Source organism: Pristiophorus japonicus, chromosome 1, assembly GCF_044704955.1.
Source record: "Pristiophorus japonicus isolate sPriJap1 chromosome 1, sPriJap1.hap1, whole genome shotgun sequence".
Lineage (NCBI taxonomy): Eukaryota > Metazoa > Chordata > Chondrichthyes > Pristiophoridae > Pristiophorus > Pristiophorus japonicus.
In genome coordinates this window covers 75467572-75484333 of record NC_091977.1, presented here as the reverse complement: position 1 = coordinate 75484333, position 16762 = coordinate 75467572, and the positions used below count along the sequence as shown (strand labels likewise).

Here is a 16762-nt window from a genome sequence, read left to right as displayed (position 1 = left end):
AGCTCCTTTATTGTTTCTGGGTCGGGTTCCTTTCCTCCCACCATTGGAGGAACAACATTAGTACAAACACTGCAGTGATTCAAGAAGGACCACAACTGCCACCTCCATCTCTGGGCAACTAGGAATGGGCATTCCCATTGAGAATTTTTAAAATTAATACCTTGAACTGAATGATCAAAATTGTACTGAGCTGTTTCCAACTTGCTTTATACATTATAATTAATGAACCATTATGCATGGTTGCAGTTTCATTTGTTTATGGTGGTTATTGATATAAACACAAACTTGTTGTTTAAGTAAGTTATCTTGGTTACTTTACCAAATTACTTTAGGAATGAGTTGATGCTCACTATCTTTGTGTTGGATGAGTTGGTGTAGGATTTGAAATGAACATTACCCGATGAGGAAACTTAAAGCTGATCAATGGGAAGGTAGAAGACCAAGATTTTTCTTCCGTGTGATATCTGTAGGTTTGTACAAGATGAATACATAGGATTGCAATTTTGGAGGCAGGCTTTTAATAATTTTTACCAGTGAATTGTCTTCAGGAAGAACCAAAATTTGTCTTACCATTTCATTTATTAAACTGCCATGAGTTCTAGTTTAGACCTAAACAAACCAGAATTTATTTAGCATGGAGCAAGTAACACTACTTTAAACTAGATATCCGTTAAGTCTGAGAATTTTGGGTCTATTTGTGAACTAGAGTTGGGTTGGACCAAGTTCTGCTGTCTATTCCAAAAATCTTTTGAAAACCATTCTGTGGTATGGTATATTAAATCCTTGCCCTAGTGGCGATGTACCTAATTCAGCTTGTCTAGTAACTGTCTGTGGATACCTAAATGCACACCCTTTTGTTTGATCTTGGGATGGCCTGCTATAGTGTTAATCCTGCGAGAGTCAGCTGTTCAAGGGGCTAGATGCGCTTGTCATATAATACAAGTTGTTCCATTTTTAAGTAGAAATTGAGATTATCTACATGATGAATTTCATTTTCATTTATTTGGGAAGAAAATAAATCATGGTTTCAGACAAAGGGAATTCTTGTTTGCACCAGACCTTCTTTTTCTGATGCAGTCTGAATGTATGTGGTTCTTGCAGTCTTGAACTTAAATAAAAATGTTAGTTTTAAAATGTTCTATACTTTATTTTGACAATTGAATGTAACTTGAGTATCAATTGTTTGAAATCTGAAAATCAGAAAAAGATGGAAAACCAACAGGTTATTTCATCGTTATTTTTGGGTATTGCCCCCAATAGACCTAGCCAGTCTTGTCGAGGGTCACCACCATTGTTTCAGAAGCAATAAATTCTTCTGTGCATTTCTAGGGTGTTTATTTTGTTGATCGTATCGTAAAATGTATCTTCACTTGATGTACAAAATATGTTGCATCTTTTATGTAACTTGCCAGAACACTGCTTGTTTTTGTAAGCTTATAAACAAAATTGTTTTCTTCAGGTTTCTTATGCCCGTCCCAGTTCTGCTTCCATCAGAGATGCAAATTTGTATGTCAGCGGGCTTCCAAAAACTATGTCCCAAAAGGAACTGGAACAGCTTTTCACCCAGTATGGACGCATAATTACCTCAAGGATTCTTGTGGACCAGGTCACTGGTAAGTACGTGCCCACTCTTGTCTATATGCATCTTTTTAAGACTGGCAGGTTGTGCAATTCTTCAATTGCTACTATCTTGCCTCCAGGGCTTGTCAAAGGTTGAGAGATGTGGGCCAGAAAATGTAATTTTCTGCTAGAATTGTTCATAAATATGCATGGACAAAAATAGATTTAAGAGCTCACACTGACTTGTCATTTCCCACCCTGGAGGTGCAGGTTTGAACTGTGCTTTCACGGCTGGTGAAGTAATAAATTTAAAGCGGTTATAATCTTTATTTCAAACCTGCTAGAGAGGATTGTGTTGCTAATATATATTTTTTTAAAATTTAAGCAGGAATGTAAAGCTAACTTAAAATGCTTGGAAATGGGACTTAAACTGCTTTAACAACAATTATGTTTTCAAGGTAGCTTTATGCAGAAATAGTATGTCTGGATAGTGCAGATAGGTAGTGGTGTGTGAAGTCTCCAGAACTTGGATATGATTGGCATACTAGACCATTTCTGTTGTGCTGCAATGCAGATGGAAAGAAATGTCGCTGTTCAAATTTGTAGCTATCTTTTATCTTTAAATCTAGGGTGGGGGATGGATTAGCTGTAGATTTTCCAGATTAAAATCTATAATTTTAATACTACTATAAACTCAGTTTGGATAAACTTTTGCAAGGAATTGAACATAAGTGGATGTATTCACATTTTTGATTTCTTTATGGAACTGATCTTGCTCATTACCAGACAATTTAAGGTGCATTTGTGTGCCCCCACCTCCACAATTAAGCAATCTTCATGTAGTCGTGATCTAGTCTGCCTGTATGTTGTTGGTCTTGGGTTGCTCTCTAGTAGGAACAATTACATTCCCCATCCTTCAGTTCAGCTTTCGACAAGAGCCATGCTAACATGAACTTAGCAAGAAGTGCTCAACAGAGGTTTGCGATTCACCACTGTTTTCCTGTTGGTGCTTTTGTTTCCTCTCCCCATTCTACATTTTCTCTACATAACATAAAAGAATTGATACATGCAGGAGTTTCACTATCAGAGATCATGGCTGATCTGTATCCTAACTATCTACCTGCCTCGGTTCCATATCCCAAAATACCCTTGGGCTACCAAAAATCTGTATCTCAGTTTTAAATATTAATTGAACTAGTATCTATTGATCCCCATTATGTTCTCTGCTACTAACCATTTAAGAAAAAATATTCTGATCTATCCTTTTTCTGTCCAAAATGGGTGACTTCGCATTTACCTGTATTGAAATCCATCTGTCAAAGTTTTGCCCAATCACTTAATTTATCAATGCCTTTGTAATTTTATGCCCCTGTCTACATTACATATTCTGCCACTGTCATCAGAAAACTTGCATATATTACGTTGGCTAATTCATTAATACATTTAATGGTCCTGAAATTACAGCCTGGGTGCGTACGATGTGTGTACACGCCCAAAGAAGCCCCGCAAGTTCCGTGCTTAAGCACGCGAAGCACATGCATCTGAACCTGGCACTTGCGATCTGTCAATGTCTCTTGACAGATCGAGCGCATCCCTGGGAGAAGGGCCTTTGTGGGTGGAGATTTGGGCTATTAGCCCAGATGCAAGGCCTGCTTTTACCAGCGCTAGAGTTTTAATAGATAGAAAAACTGTTTTTATATGTAAAACCCTAATATGAAGGTAAGTTTATTTTTAACACTTTTTTTAAATTTCAGATACATTTTTCTTTTTTTTTTAAAAAGTGAAGTTTTTTAAAAAAAGTTTGCTTTATTTGATTTTAGGGGTATTCTGCTCATTATGAATGAGAATACTATAATGTGATTGGTGGTCCAGGCCCACATGAAACCCAGGATGCGCATACGCTCCTGGAATATCTGGGCCTTGGAGCGCAAGTGTTCATTCCTCTGGGACCGTCGGAAGCAGTTTTTGGCCCAATAAATTGAGGCCCCAGCACAGATCCTAACCCTAACCCTAGTCATTTCCTTCTAATTCGAGTACATGCCCATTATCCCTATTCTCTTACTGCCTAACCAGGTCAATAATTTGCCTTCCATGAGCTTTAATTTTAGCCAACAGTTTGAACAATCTTATTGATTGTCTTCTGGAAGTCCATACCATAGATATTCCCCTGTCTACTACTTTAGTTACTTCCTCAGTCTTTGGTGACTTTTTCTAGTACTGTTTTCTTACGTTTACATTTAATGAGTTCCAGTCCTTGATTCATTTAGTTTTCCTGAAGTGTTGGGTATACTGTGAAGACTGCCAAAGTAATTATTCAAGTCTGCCATTTCTTTATTTTAATTTACAATATCACATCACAGGCGGTCCCTCGAATGAGATCAGATGTTGCAATGAAGGACCCACTGTTCCAGATCCCGAACTCTAATTGATGCCTGTGCGTGGATTTTTTTTAACGTGTGGTGGCTATTGCACATCAGCCACCACACGGGCTTGACAGAGCTGGGTCTTGGTCCAGTGGCAAGGGTTAACCAGGACGACCGGAGACCTGCTCTGCTGCACGGACCTAGTGCGTGCGCACACGGCAGTGTGGGCTGGCCCGTGCTGCCCCTCGGCGCTCGCCTCTTCTGGGCCCCGTACCCTCGTTCGCCCATGATGTTCCAGGGCTCAGTACTCCAGCTCTATTTATAGCCCCAACCTGTGGTGTTTTCGCAGGTCAGGACGGCCCACAAGGGTTGCTAGATAAACAAACGTCTGCCCCGGAGAAGGGAAGGGGGAGAATGGAACGTTGAGCGCCCAGCGCACGTGGATTAAGTTTCCAATCGCTACCTTCGTTTGTACATTTTCTTTTAAACTCCCTTCTCTTTTATTTAACACCGTTTTTGTAAACCCTTATCTCTTGAAACATGCAATTTGAAGTCTGGATTTCCCAGGCAAGGAATCAGACTTGCAATGGTTGGTTAAAACACTGGTGAGACTGCCTTCCCCCCCCACCCTGGCCCCGTGTTAATTAAAGACAGTGATCTGACCAGCACCCCCTCCCCTTTGCTCATTAATTGCTGAGCCCTGGAACATGGTATAATATCACATTACCCTTGTCTTATCAGCAACAACTTGCATTTAATGTAGCAAAACGTCCCTGGGCACTAAAGCTATCAATAAAGGCCACCTTCCATTTTTGATACCGAACCATATCAGGATGGCGATCAAAGAGGTTGGTTTTAAGGAATATCTTGGAGGAGAGAGGGGTAGATTGAATTCCAGAGCTTACAGCTGCTAGTGGTGGAGCAATTGAGATTGGGGATGCCAGAACTGGAGGAGTGCAGAGATTTCACAGGCTTGTAGGGCTCAAGGAGCTAAGAGATGGAGAGGGTGAGGCCATGGAGGGATTTGAAAACCAGGATGAGGATTTTAAAATTAGGTGTGGTTGGACCAGGAGCCAGTTAAGGTCAGCAAGTGCTGGGGTGAACACGACTTGGAGTGCATTAAGATACAGGCAGCAGGGTTTTGGATCAGCACAATTTTATGTTGGGAGGCAGGCGGAGAGCATTGGAATAGTCAAGTCAGCATGGACAAGAATTTCCGCAGCAGATGAGCTGAAACTGGGTCTGAGTTGAGTGTTATGGATGTGGAAGTATGCAGTTTTTAACTCTGTTCTTCTAATATGATTTAAAAACTGATGATTTTGATATCCTGAGCAAGTTTCTTTTCATATACCCTTTTTTACTGTTCTGTTTTCCTTTGCTATTTATATCTCTCCCAGTCCCCTGGATTTACACTTTTTTTTTTTATGCGCTCTTTGTTTTAGTTTTGTTATCTCTCACCTCTTGTCAACCATGGCTGTTTTATTTGGTAAGTAACATTCTTTTCCGTTCGGCCTATATACTGGTCCTGTAAGATTTTGACCAGTTTGCTGTCATCAACCCCTCCGTTAATGTTAGTTTTACCAGGTCTAGAATCTTAGTAACTGTTAGGTTTGAACAGGAGAAACTTAACATTGAATTTAATCATAGTATGGTTCACTCCTCATTAAATCTAGTATGGCCTATCTTGGATTCTAGCACTGTTTCTCTTGAATGGACTTAAATTTCTGACTTGAGCTACTCTACCCTTCATCGCTGGTATTGGCCTTGTTAGGATAAGTTGACTGAGGTGGACCAATATGAAATATCAGGAGACTGATTGGATAATGCTGAAGATGGAAAGCTGGTGGAGCAATGCAGGGCTGGAGGTTTGAGATTCCAGGTACTGGATAACTAGGTGCATCAGGATGGCTTTTGGTTCCTCTGCCCTCTTCTGGCTTCTACTAAAACAGCTTCGACAGTGTGGTGCCGGAGTGCATATTTTTAATCTTGGGAAGGGGATAAGTTGGCATTAATGTCTTGTTTGGTCTCCCATGTTCCCCTCATCCAGGGACTATAACTGTTGTCTATTGTGTTGCCACCCTTTTGTAGTTGAGCTAGGGCAGGCAGATAAGGTTTCATAATGACTAATGTGTTGGTTACTGATTGGACACGTGACTGGACTCTGCTCTGATACTCGAACAAGGACTCGGTTAAGATTTTCAGAAGGTATCCCATCTCTGGCTCTTGTTTAGCATTGCTTTTCGCTGATGTACAGCTTTGCTCAGTCTTGAACATAGAATTATAGAATAGTGCAGCAGAGGAGGAGGGCATTCCACCCATCAAGTCTCAGCATTTTCAAAGAGCAATCCAGTTTGCCCCACTTTCTGGCTCTTTCCCCATAGCCCTGCATTTTTTTCTCCAAGTAATTATCCAATTCCCTTTTGAAAGCTACTGAATTTGTTGCCACCACCTTCAGTTATTGTATTACAAATCCTAACCACTTGCATTTATTTTTAAAGTTTTTCCTCCTGTTGCTGCTGGTTCTTTTGCTAATTGCCTTCAATCTGTGCCCTCTGGTTATTGACCCTTCAGCCATTGGAAAACCGTTTCTCTTTATTTTCTCCTTTCTAAATCCTTCATGATTTTAAACACCATCTTCTCTGCTCCAAGGGGAACAACCCCAGTCGCTTCTCCAGTCTATTCACATAACTGTAATCCCTCATCCCTGGAACCATTCTAGTAAATCTCTTCTGTACTCTCTCTCCAAAACCTTCAGTCTTCCTAAAGTGTGGTGCCCAAAATTGGACAAGCTACTCCAGCTGGGGCTGAACTAGATTTTTATATAGGTTTAGCATTGCCTAGCTTTTATCTTGATCCCATATGCTATATGAGCTACTTTGTTGACCTTCAAAGATTTGTTCACAAAATTCCCCCAGGACTCTGTTCTTGCACCACCTTTAAAATGGTACCATTTAGCTTGTATTGTGTCTGCATTTTATTCCCCTAATGCAAATATGCAAATGTCATGTTGGTAGTACTTGGATGGTTTATATCTCTTTTGTAGCATTTATTGTCCATTGTGGGTTTCTAAGAAGCTGAGCCAGTGCCCCCAACTGCTGCAGGTCTTGGTGCTCTTGCAACTGTTGGGTAGAGAATTCTAGGGCTTTGACTAAGCAACTATGATGGAGCAGCCTGTAAATGGTCTGTAACTTGGGAGCTGGTGGTGCATGGTTCTTGGTCTTCTCGTGGCAAGAGAACTGGGAGACACTATCAAGCATAGTTAGCTCGCTGCATTGGTCCTGTAGCTAGTGTGTATGTAGATGGTGTTCTGAATGACTATCGAGTTTAGTAGCAATGGTGGTCAAGCAGATATTAAAGCAGAAGATGACCACCATGGATATTGATCAGATTCTAGCTCAAGTTGCTGGCCCAGTGTAACCTGGTGGTTGACCCTATCCTCAAGATGTCCTATCTAGAGGCATGTGGAATATAGACACCTCATTTGGCAATTGAAAAGGATGCACTCTGGGTGCAATTTGATCTGTTCTATTTGAGGAATGAACAAGTTGTAACAACACTATAGGCAGGCTACTTAATTGTAGTAAAACCCACTGCAGTTCCTGATGCGTTTTAGTTGAGAAGCATCCTGATGTACACAAGTATTGATTTCTTTGACTACTCCAGCTTCATGGCATTTAAAAAAAAAAACCTGGGCGAAGGGCAGTTGGAACAGCAGAGAGGTAGTTACATTTTTGGATTGTACCAAGATTTTATTTTAAAGTTTGGATTTAAGTCTGGGGAAGGAAATACGAGTTTTGTTTCAGGGTAAGTATCAGACTAAGATGCATTTTCAACATGCTGAGGCTCAAAGGATGAGGTATGAGTATGCTGGTGAATTTAGAAGTAGTGATGTTTAAGTTGTGCTAGTATGAGTTTTCAGGGAGAATTATCACTGACTACTAAGCTGCTGCTTGACTTTTCTAATTAGTAATTGGATTTGCTTCTGGTCTCAATGCACCAGTCTACACCAGCTTCACTTTTTTTGATCCTCATTGTTCATTTGAATTGTTTTCTTTGCCCGGGTCTTAAAAGTAAACTACATCCAGAACCTGTTCCTTTACTTTGCGCAAATTCCTTAAGTTATGGAGTGGAGACTAGAGCTCTGGGTTGAGGAAAAAGTGAGCTACAATATATGGATTGGATTTTTTTCCCTGTGGAAACTATAGCAAAGAACATGACCATCTATTAGTGCATCATAGAGGGTGTGGTGATGACCAGTGAATCAAGTAGAATGGCCATGACAAGATATACTAGCTATAATTGAGTTTCATCTGGATTAGCTTGCATCCCCTGTAAACTGTAGGATAAGGTTACTGACCACTTCAATTTATTTAACGCATTTATGTAGCAAAACACCCCAAGGCACTTCACCGGAATGTAAACGGGTAAAATTTGATACCGAGCCAAAGATATTTGGTCAGGTGACTGAAAGCTTTGTCAAAAGTAAGTACCAAGGAACTTCTTGGAGAAGAGAGAGAAGTCTTTTCAGGAGGGGGATTCCAGAGCTGAGGACCTTGCTGGCTGAAGGAGGTGTCTGTGTTCAAGGACTTGAGATGGGGGAGTAGTGTGTAAGGACAGAGGGGTCAAGCGTAAGTTTTTTTTTGTGGCGGAGAGTGATGACTCCAGATTTGATTGGGACAGTGGGATAGAGATAGATGCAAGTTGAAGGCTAAGGTAGGGGAAAACTTTGGGGGAAGTTTGGCTTGGTGGCGAAGGGAGGGATGTGGCAAAGGCAGCTAAATGGACACTATCAATCTTGGTGACAAAGAAGGCCATAGAAACATAGAAAATATGTGCAGGAGTAGGCCCTTCAAGCCTGCACCACCATTCAATAAGATCATGGCTGATCATCACCTCAGTACCCCTTTCCTGCTTTCTCTACATACCCCTTGATCCCTTTAGCTGTAAGGGCCATATCTAAATCCCTCTTGAATATATCCAATGAACTGGCCTCAGCAACTCTCTGTGGTAGAGAATTCCACAGGTTAACAACTTTCTAAGTGAAGTTTCTCCTCGTCTCGGTCCTAAATGGCTTACTCCTTATCCTTAGACTGTGTTCCCTGGTTCTGGACTTCCCCAACATTGGGAACATTCTTCCTGCATCTAATTTGTCCAGTCCCGTAAGTATATTGTGTTTCTATGAGATCCCCTCTCATTCATCTAAATGCCAGTGAATAAAGGCCCAGTCGATCCAGTCTCTCATGTGTCTGCTGCCATCCCGGGAATCAGTCTGGTGAACCTTTGCTGACTTCCTCAATAGCAAGAAAGTCCTTCATCAGATTAAGAGACCAAAACTGAACACACTATTCCAGGTGAGGCCTCACCAAGGCCCTGTACAACTGCAGTAAGACCTCCCTGCTCCTATACTCATCCCCTAGCTATGAAGGCCAACATGCCATTTGCTGCCTTCACCGCCTGCTGCACTTGTATGCCACCTTTCAACGACTGATGAACCATGACACCCAGGCCTCGTTACACTTCCCCTTTTCCTAATCTCACCATTCAGATAATCTGCCTTTGTGTTTTTGCCACCAAAGTGGATAACCTCACATTTATCTACATTATACTGCATCTGTCATGTATTTTCCCACTCAACTAACCTGTCCAAGTCACCCTGCAGCCTCTGAGCTTCATCCTCACAGCTCACACTGCCACCCAGCTTAGTGTCATCTGCAAACTTGGGAGATATTACACACAATTCCTTCATCTAAATCATTAATGTATATTGTAAAGAGTTGGGGTACCAGCACTGAGCCCTGTGGCACCACACTATTCACTGCCTGCCATTTTGAAAATGACCCGTTTATCCCAACTCTCTGCTTCCTGTCTGCCAACCAGTTCTCTATCCGCATCAGTATATTACCCCAATACCATGTGCTTTAATTTTGCACACCAATCTCTTGTGTGGGACCTTGTCTACAAGCCTTTTGAAAGTCCAAATACACCACATCCACTGGTTCTCCTTTATCCACTCTACTAGTTACATCCTCAAAATTCAAGATTAGTCGAGCATAATTTCCCATTCATAAATCCATGCTGACTTGGACCAATCCTGTCACTGCTTTCCAAATGCGCTGTTATTTCATCTTTAATAATTAATTCCAGCATTTTCACAGTCTAAGGATAAGGAGTAAGCCATTTAGGACCGAGATGAGGAGAAACTTCTTCACCCAGAGAGTGGTGAACCTGTGGAATTCTCTACCATAGAAAGTTGTTGAGGCCAATTCACTAAATATATTCAAAAAGGAGTTAGATGTAGTCCTTACCACTAGGGGATCAAAGGGTATGGCAAGAAAGCAGGAATGGGGTACTGAAGTTGCATGTTCAGCCATGAACTCATTGAATGATGGTGCAGGCTCGAAGGGCCGAATGGCCGCCTTCTGCTATGTTTCTGTTTCCCCACCACTGATGTCAGGCTAACTGGTCTATAATTCCCTGTTTTCTCTCTCTCCTTTCTTAAAAAGTGGTACATTAGCTACCCTCCAGTCCATAGGAACTGATCCAGACTGTTGGAAAATGATCACCAACGCATCCACTATTTCTAGGGCCACCTCAGTCTGCATCCCAGAGTACATCAGGCCCTGGGGATTTATCGGCTTTCAATCCCATCAATTTCCCTAACACAATTTCCCACCCAATAAGGATTTCCTTCAGTTCCTCCTCACTAGACCCTTGGTCCCCTAGTATTTCTGGAAGGTTATTTGTGTCTTCCTTCTTGAAGACAGAACCAAAGTATTCAACTGGTGTGCCATTTCTTTGTTCCCCATTATAAATTCACGTGAATCTGACTGCAAGGGACCTACGTTTGTCTTCACTAATCTTTTTCTCTTCGCATAGCTCTAGAAGCTTTTGCAGTCAGTATTTGTTCCCAGCAAGCTGCTTCTTACTCTTATTTCCCCCTTCTAATTAAACCCTTTGATCTCCTGCTGAATTCTAAATTTCTCCCAGTCCTCAGGTTTGCTGCTTTTTCTGCCCAATTTATATGCCTCTTCCTTGGATTTAACACTCTCCTTAATTTCCCTTGTTAGCCATGGTTGAGCCATCTTCCATGTTTTATTTTTACTCCAGACCAGGATGTACAATTGTTGAAGTTCATCCATGTGATCTTTAAATGTTTGCCATTGCCTATTCACCGTCAACCCTTTCAGCATCATTCACCAGTCTATTCTAGCCAATTCACATCTCATACCATCTGTCATGTATTCAACCAGCATTGTAACCCATGTATAAACTGACCTAAGTTGTACACCGTGAGAACACTGACCACTAGGTGGGAGACACTCCTCCTAACCTGGACCTTCAGGTATAAAAGGGGAAGCTCCACCCACCTTTATCACTTGAGTGCTAAGGAATAAAGGACAGGTCACAGACTGACCACCTCTCAAGCATGGGCCTCGTGTGCATTTATACTGTGTAGTAAGGACGTATCAATGGCGACAAGAAACTGGGATTTAAACCACGCGAGCATGGCCACTAGCAGAACAGACGAGAGGTACTGTGTTGAGGAAGGTTGGGACAGAGATTCAACATTGTTAAAGCAGCAGACAAGGGCAGTCAGGCATGCCCCGACATGCAGTCGAACCCAGAGGGGGAGTTCGACGGAGACCATGGCAAGCTGAACAGTGATTCACGCCATTGCAAGGGATAATGGGGCCATCAACACCTGTTAATGGTGCACTCAAGGACAATAACAGGGGCAGTCAGGGACGATCGACTGGCAAGGGACCTTTTTTCAAACCGCAACTCATGCTGGAGGCGTGGAGGCATACATTCAGCCGGAGTTTGCAGAGATGAGCAAAATACCTGCAGAAATTGCAGAAATGGACACTGGGGGAAATCGCTGGAAGCTGAAGTTCAGCGAGTTCATGTGGAGCACGTATACAGTTCATACACCAGGATGCCACCGATAATGATGAAAGTGCTCCTCAATGGCATCCCAGTATCAATGGAGTTAGACACGGGTGCCAGCCAGTCCTTGATGGGTATCAAACAGTTTGAAAAGTTGTGGGCATCCAAGGCCAGGAGGCCAAAATTATCGCCGATTGACGCACAGCTACGGACTTGCACAAAGCAGATCATTCCGGTGCTAGGCAGCGCCACGGTAGTCGTGACCCACAAAGATTCGGAGAACAGGTTGCCACTCTGGATCATCCCAGGGGACGGTCCCGCACTACTGGGGAGGAGTTGGCTTGCTGTCATGAACTGGAAATGGGGCGATGTCAATGCAATTTCCTCTGGAGCGAGTATCATGCTCACAGGTCCTGGACAAATTTGACTCATTATTTCAACCCGGCATTGGCACTTTCATGGGGGCCAAGGTAGTGATTCACACAAACCCAGACACCAGACCAGTACACCACAAGGCCAGAGAGAGCGGTGCCGTACGTGATGCGGGAAAAGATAGAAGGCGAATTGGATCGCCTGTTGAGGGAAGGCATCATCTCGCCAGTCGAATTCAGTGGCTGGTCGAGCCCAATTGTGTCGGTGCTCAAAGCGGATGGGTCGGTCAGGATATGTGGCGATTACAAGGCCACCATCAATCGGCTGTCACTCCAAGACCAGTACCCGCTACAGAGAGCGGAGGACCTCTTTGCGACGCTATCCGGTGGCAAACTTTTTTCAAAATTGGACCTGACCTCAGCTTACATGACCCAGGAGCTGGCGAGTGAGTCGAAGAAGCTGACCATCATCACGACACACAAGGGGTTGTTTGAGTATAATAGATGTCCGTTCGGGATTCGCTCGGCCGCCGCGATCTTCCATCGAAATATGGAAAGCCTCCTCGTCGATTCCAGGGACGGTGGTTTTTCAGGACGACATCCTCATTACGGGTTACGATACTGAAGAACACCTCCACAACCTGGAGGAGGTGCTACGCAGACTGGACCGGGTAGGTCTGCGACTGAAAAAAGCAAAGTGCGTCTTCCTAGCTCCAGAGGTAGAATTTCTGGGGATGAGGGTAGCAGCAGACGGGATCAGCCCTACTTGTATCCAAGACTGAAGCGATCCAGAGAGCACCCAGACCCCGTACGACGGAGCTGCGTTCATTCCTGGGGCTCCTGAACTATTTTGGTAACTTTCTTCCCAAATTGAGCACGCTGCTAGAGCTGCTACATGTGCTCCTACGCAAAGGTCGCGAATGGGTCTGGGGGGACAGCCAGGAAAGGGCTTTTAATAGAGCACGCAATTTGTTATGTTCCAACAATCTGTTAACGCTATATGACCCATGTAAGAAACTTGTGTTAACGTGCGATGCGTCGTCCTATGGTGTCGGGTGTGTGTTGCAGCATGTCAATGCCAAGGGTCAGTTACAGCCGGTAGCTTATGCCTCCAGGAGTCTGTCCCAGGCAGAAAGGGGCTACGGGATGGTAGAAAAGGAGGCGCTCGCATGTGTATATGCGGTAAAGAAAATGCACCAGTACCTGTTTGGCAGGAAATTTGAGCTGGAGACAGATCACAAACCCCTTGCGTCCCTTTTGGCCGACAACAAGGCCATAAATGCAAACTCATCGGCCCGCATAGAGGTGGGCACTCACGTTAGCTGCCTATGACTACACAATTCGGCACAGAACGGGCACCGAAAACTGCTCCGATGCACTCAGCAGGCTCCCACTAGCCACCACAGAGGGGGCTACCGAGCATGGTGCTGAGATGGTCATGTCTGTTGAAGCTTTCGGAAGCGAAGGCTCACCCGTGACAGCCCGTCAGATTAAAGTCTGGACAAATAGAGACTCGCTATTATCTCTAGTCAAGAAATGTGTCCTGATTGGGGACTGGGCAGCCATGTACAGGGCATGCCCTGAGAAATTTAAACCATGTCACAGGCGCAAGGATGAACTCTCGATTCAGGCCGATTGCCTACTGTGGGGAAACCGCGTAGTCATGCCCCAGATGGGCAGAGAGATGTTGATCAGAGAACTCCACAATGGGCACCCGGGCATTGTCACGATGAAGGCAATTGCCAGGTCACACGTTTGGTGGCCAGGGATCGACGCAGATCTGGAACTTTGTTTGCAGGTGCAACACGTGTGCCCAGCTGGGCAACGCACCCAGGGAAGCCCCCCTTAGCCCCTGGCCATGGCCCGCCAAGCCTTGGTCACGCATCCATGTGGACTACGCAGGTCCTTTCATGGGGAAAATGTTTTTGGTTGTAGTAGACGCCTACTCCAAATGGATAGAGTGTGACATTTTAAATTCAAGCACATCCTCTGCTACGGTAGAAAGTCTACGGGCAATGTTCTCCGCCCACGGTCTACCGGACATCTTGGTCAGCGACAATGGCCCGTGCTTCACAAGCACTGAATTCCAGGACTTCATGGCAGGCAATGGAATTAACCATGTTAGAACGGCACCGTTCAAGCCGGCCTCAAACGGCCAGGCAGAACGAGCAGTGCAGATAATCAAACGGGATGCTCAGATTCCAAGGGGGTTCCCTACAAACCCGCTTATCACGCCTCCTGTTGACCTATAGATCCCTACCACACTCGCTCAGAGGTTCCACCCGCAGAGCTACTAATGAAAAGGACGCTCAAAACCCAATTATCCCTTATACACCCCACCATGCAAGAAATTGTCGAGAGCAGGCGCCAGTCACAATATCACTACCATGACAGGAATGCGAGGGTGCGATGTATTGATGTAAATGATCCTGTTTTTGTCCTCAACTACGCTGCAGGGCCCAAATGGCTCGCAGGCACTGTGGTTGCCAAAGAGGGAAATAGGATTCTGGTAGTTAAACTTACCAATGGACAAATCTGCCGCAAACATGTGGATCAAACAAAAAGGAGGTTCAGCAACCCCATAGAAGAAGCAGAGGAAGAACACGATATAGAGTTCACTCCACCACAGGTGACCGAACACCGGAACCAAAGGGAGGAGAGCCCAGTCACTGGGCAGTCCGGACAGGCCTGAGGCACTGCTAACAGCAGACACTCAGGCCAGTGCCCAACAACCGGAGCCCCAACTCAGGCGCTCTACAAGGGAGTGTAAACCACCAGAGACAACCTGTGATCCCAATAAGACTTTGGGGGGGGAGGTGATGTCATGTATTCAACCAGCATTGTAACCCATGTATAAACTGACCTAAGTTGTACACCGTGAGAACACTGACCACAAGGTGGGAGACACTCCTAACCTGGACCTTCAGGTATAAAAGGGGAAGCTCCAACCACCTTCATCACTTGAGTGCTAAGGAATAAAGGACAGGTCACAGACTGACCTCTCAAGCATTTATACTGTGTAGTAAGGACGTATCACCATCGAAGTTACCTTTCCTTAAGTTCAGGACCCTAGTCTCTGAATTAACTGTCACATTCCATCTTAAAGAATTCTACTCTTCCCCAAGGGCCTCGCACAACAAGATTGCTAATTAGTCCTTTCTCATTGCACATCACCAGTCTAGGATGGCCAGCCCTCTAGTTGGTTCCTCGACATATTGGTCGAGAAAACCATTCCTAATGCACTCCAGGAAATCCCCCTCCACCGTATTGCTACCAGTTTGGTTAGCCCAATCAATATGTAGATTAAAGTCGCCCATGATAACTGTACCTTTATTGCATGCATCTTTAATTTCTTGTTTGATGCTGTCCCCAACTTCGCTACGACTGGTGGTCTGTACACAACTCCCACTTGCGTTTTCTGCCCTTTGGTATTCCGCAGCTCCACCCATACAGATTCCACATCATCCAAGCTAATATCCTTCCTTACTATTGTTAATTTCCTCTTTAACCAGCAATGCTACCCCACTTCCTTTTCCTTTTTGTCTATCCTTCCTGAATGCTGAATAACCCTGGATGTTGAGTTCCTAGCTTTGGTCACCCTGGAGCCATGTCTCCGTGATGCCAATTATATCATATTCGTTAATTGCTGCCCACGCAGTTAATTCGTCCACCTTATTCAGAATACTCCCCTCATTGAAGCTCAGAGCCTTCAGGCTTGTCTTTTTAACACACTTTGCCCCTTTAGAACCTTGCTGTAATGTGGCCCTTTTTGATTTTGGCCATGAACTCCTTGCACTTGGTGAAGGGATAGGGGAGAGGTGTTGAATGAGATGGTAGTGAAGAAAAGAAACCAGTTATTACCTTTGCATTCTTGGATGATGGAGTAGTGAACAGCTTTGGCATGGGAAAGCAGGCTTTGTTTGGCTCAATCAGTTGTGTGCCATAAACATTCAAATCTGTGTCCCTTAAATTTGGAGCAAATGCGTGGGCTCTATCAAGGGGACTACCAGAATCCGAGAGCAGGGGTCTTACTGGAGACAAGGGCATCAAAGAGGTGAGGGTCTGACTGAGCAGATGAAGTATTGTGGTGAATAAACGGCCAAAGGATAGACAGTTGGGAGTTTGACAAACACAAGGATTGGAAGAGGGATGAGAGATTTCCAAGATACTGGACATACAGCTTTCAATGACCTGATTTATATAGCACAAGGTTTTGAGCTTTTTCTTCTCATCTCTCTCCCTCTCCAATTCAGACACCTCCAGTGTGCAGGCTGAATCAACACTTCAGAATCTCGTACATGGGAGCCGATTTTCCATGCTGGATTGTTGGCGCCCGCGCATGTTAACGCAAGATATTTTTGTGTACGTTTGCGGCAGAAAAAAAAAAATTTGAATTTGGCACCGCGCACTCAAGTTAGTCTTGGGTGGGGGGGGGCAGAGCTTTGAGTCTGGGCTCTAAAACTAAAAGCTGAAGTTGCCAGGGCAACCAAAGATGCTGAAGCGCGCGCGCTCTCTCTTTCTGGACCCACTGCAACCCTGGGCCGGATGGCCCTCCCGCTCCCAAACTTCAACTTGCAGGGG

General features: G+C 44.3%; 1 protein-coding gene across 7 annotated transcripts in view; it reads left to right on the top strand.

Annotated features, from left to right (window-relative positions):
- LOC139264501 (ELAV-like protein 2) overlaps nt 1–16762 on the top strand; it is a 145717-nt gene that overhangs the window by 83236 nt on the left and 45719 nt on the right. For all 7 annotated transcript variants that reach the window (XM_070881119.1, XM_070881109.1, XM_070881092.1 and 4 more), the window contains one exon: nt 1460–1613. In XM_070881119.1, the coding sequence (XP_070737220.1) occupies nt 1460–1613 (154 nt within the window). The remainder of the gene's footprint in view (nt 1–1459; nt 1614–16762) is intronic.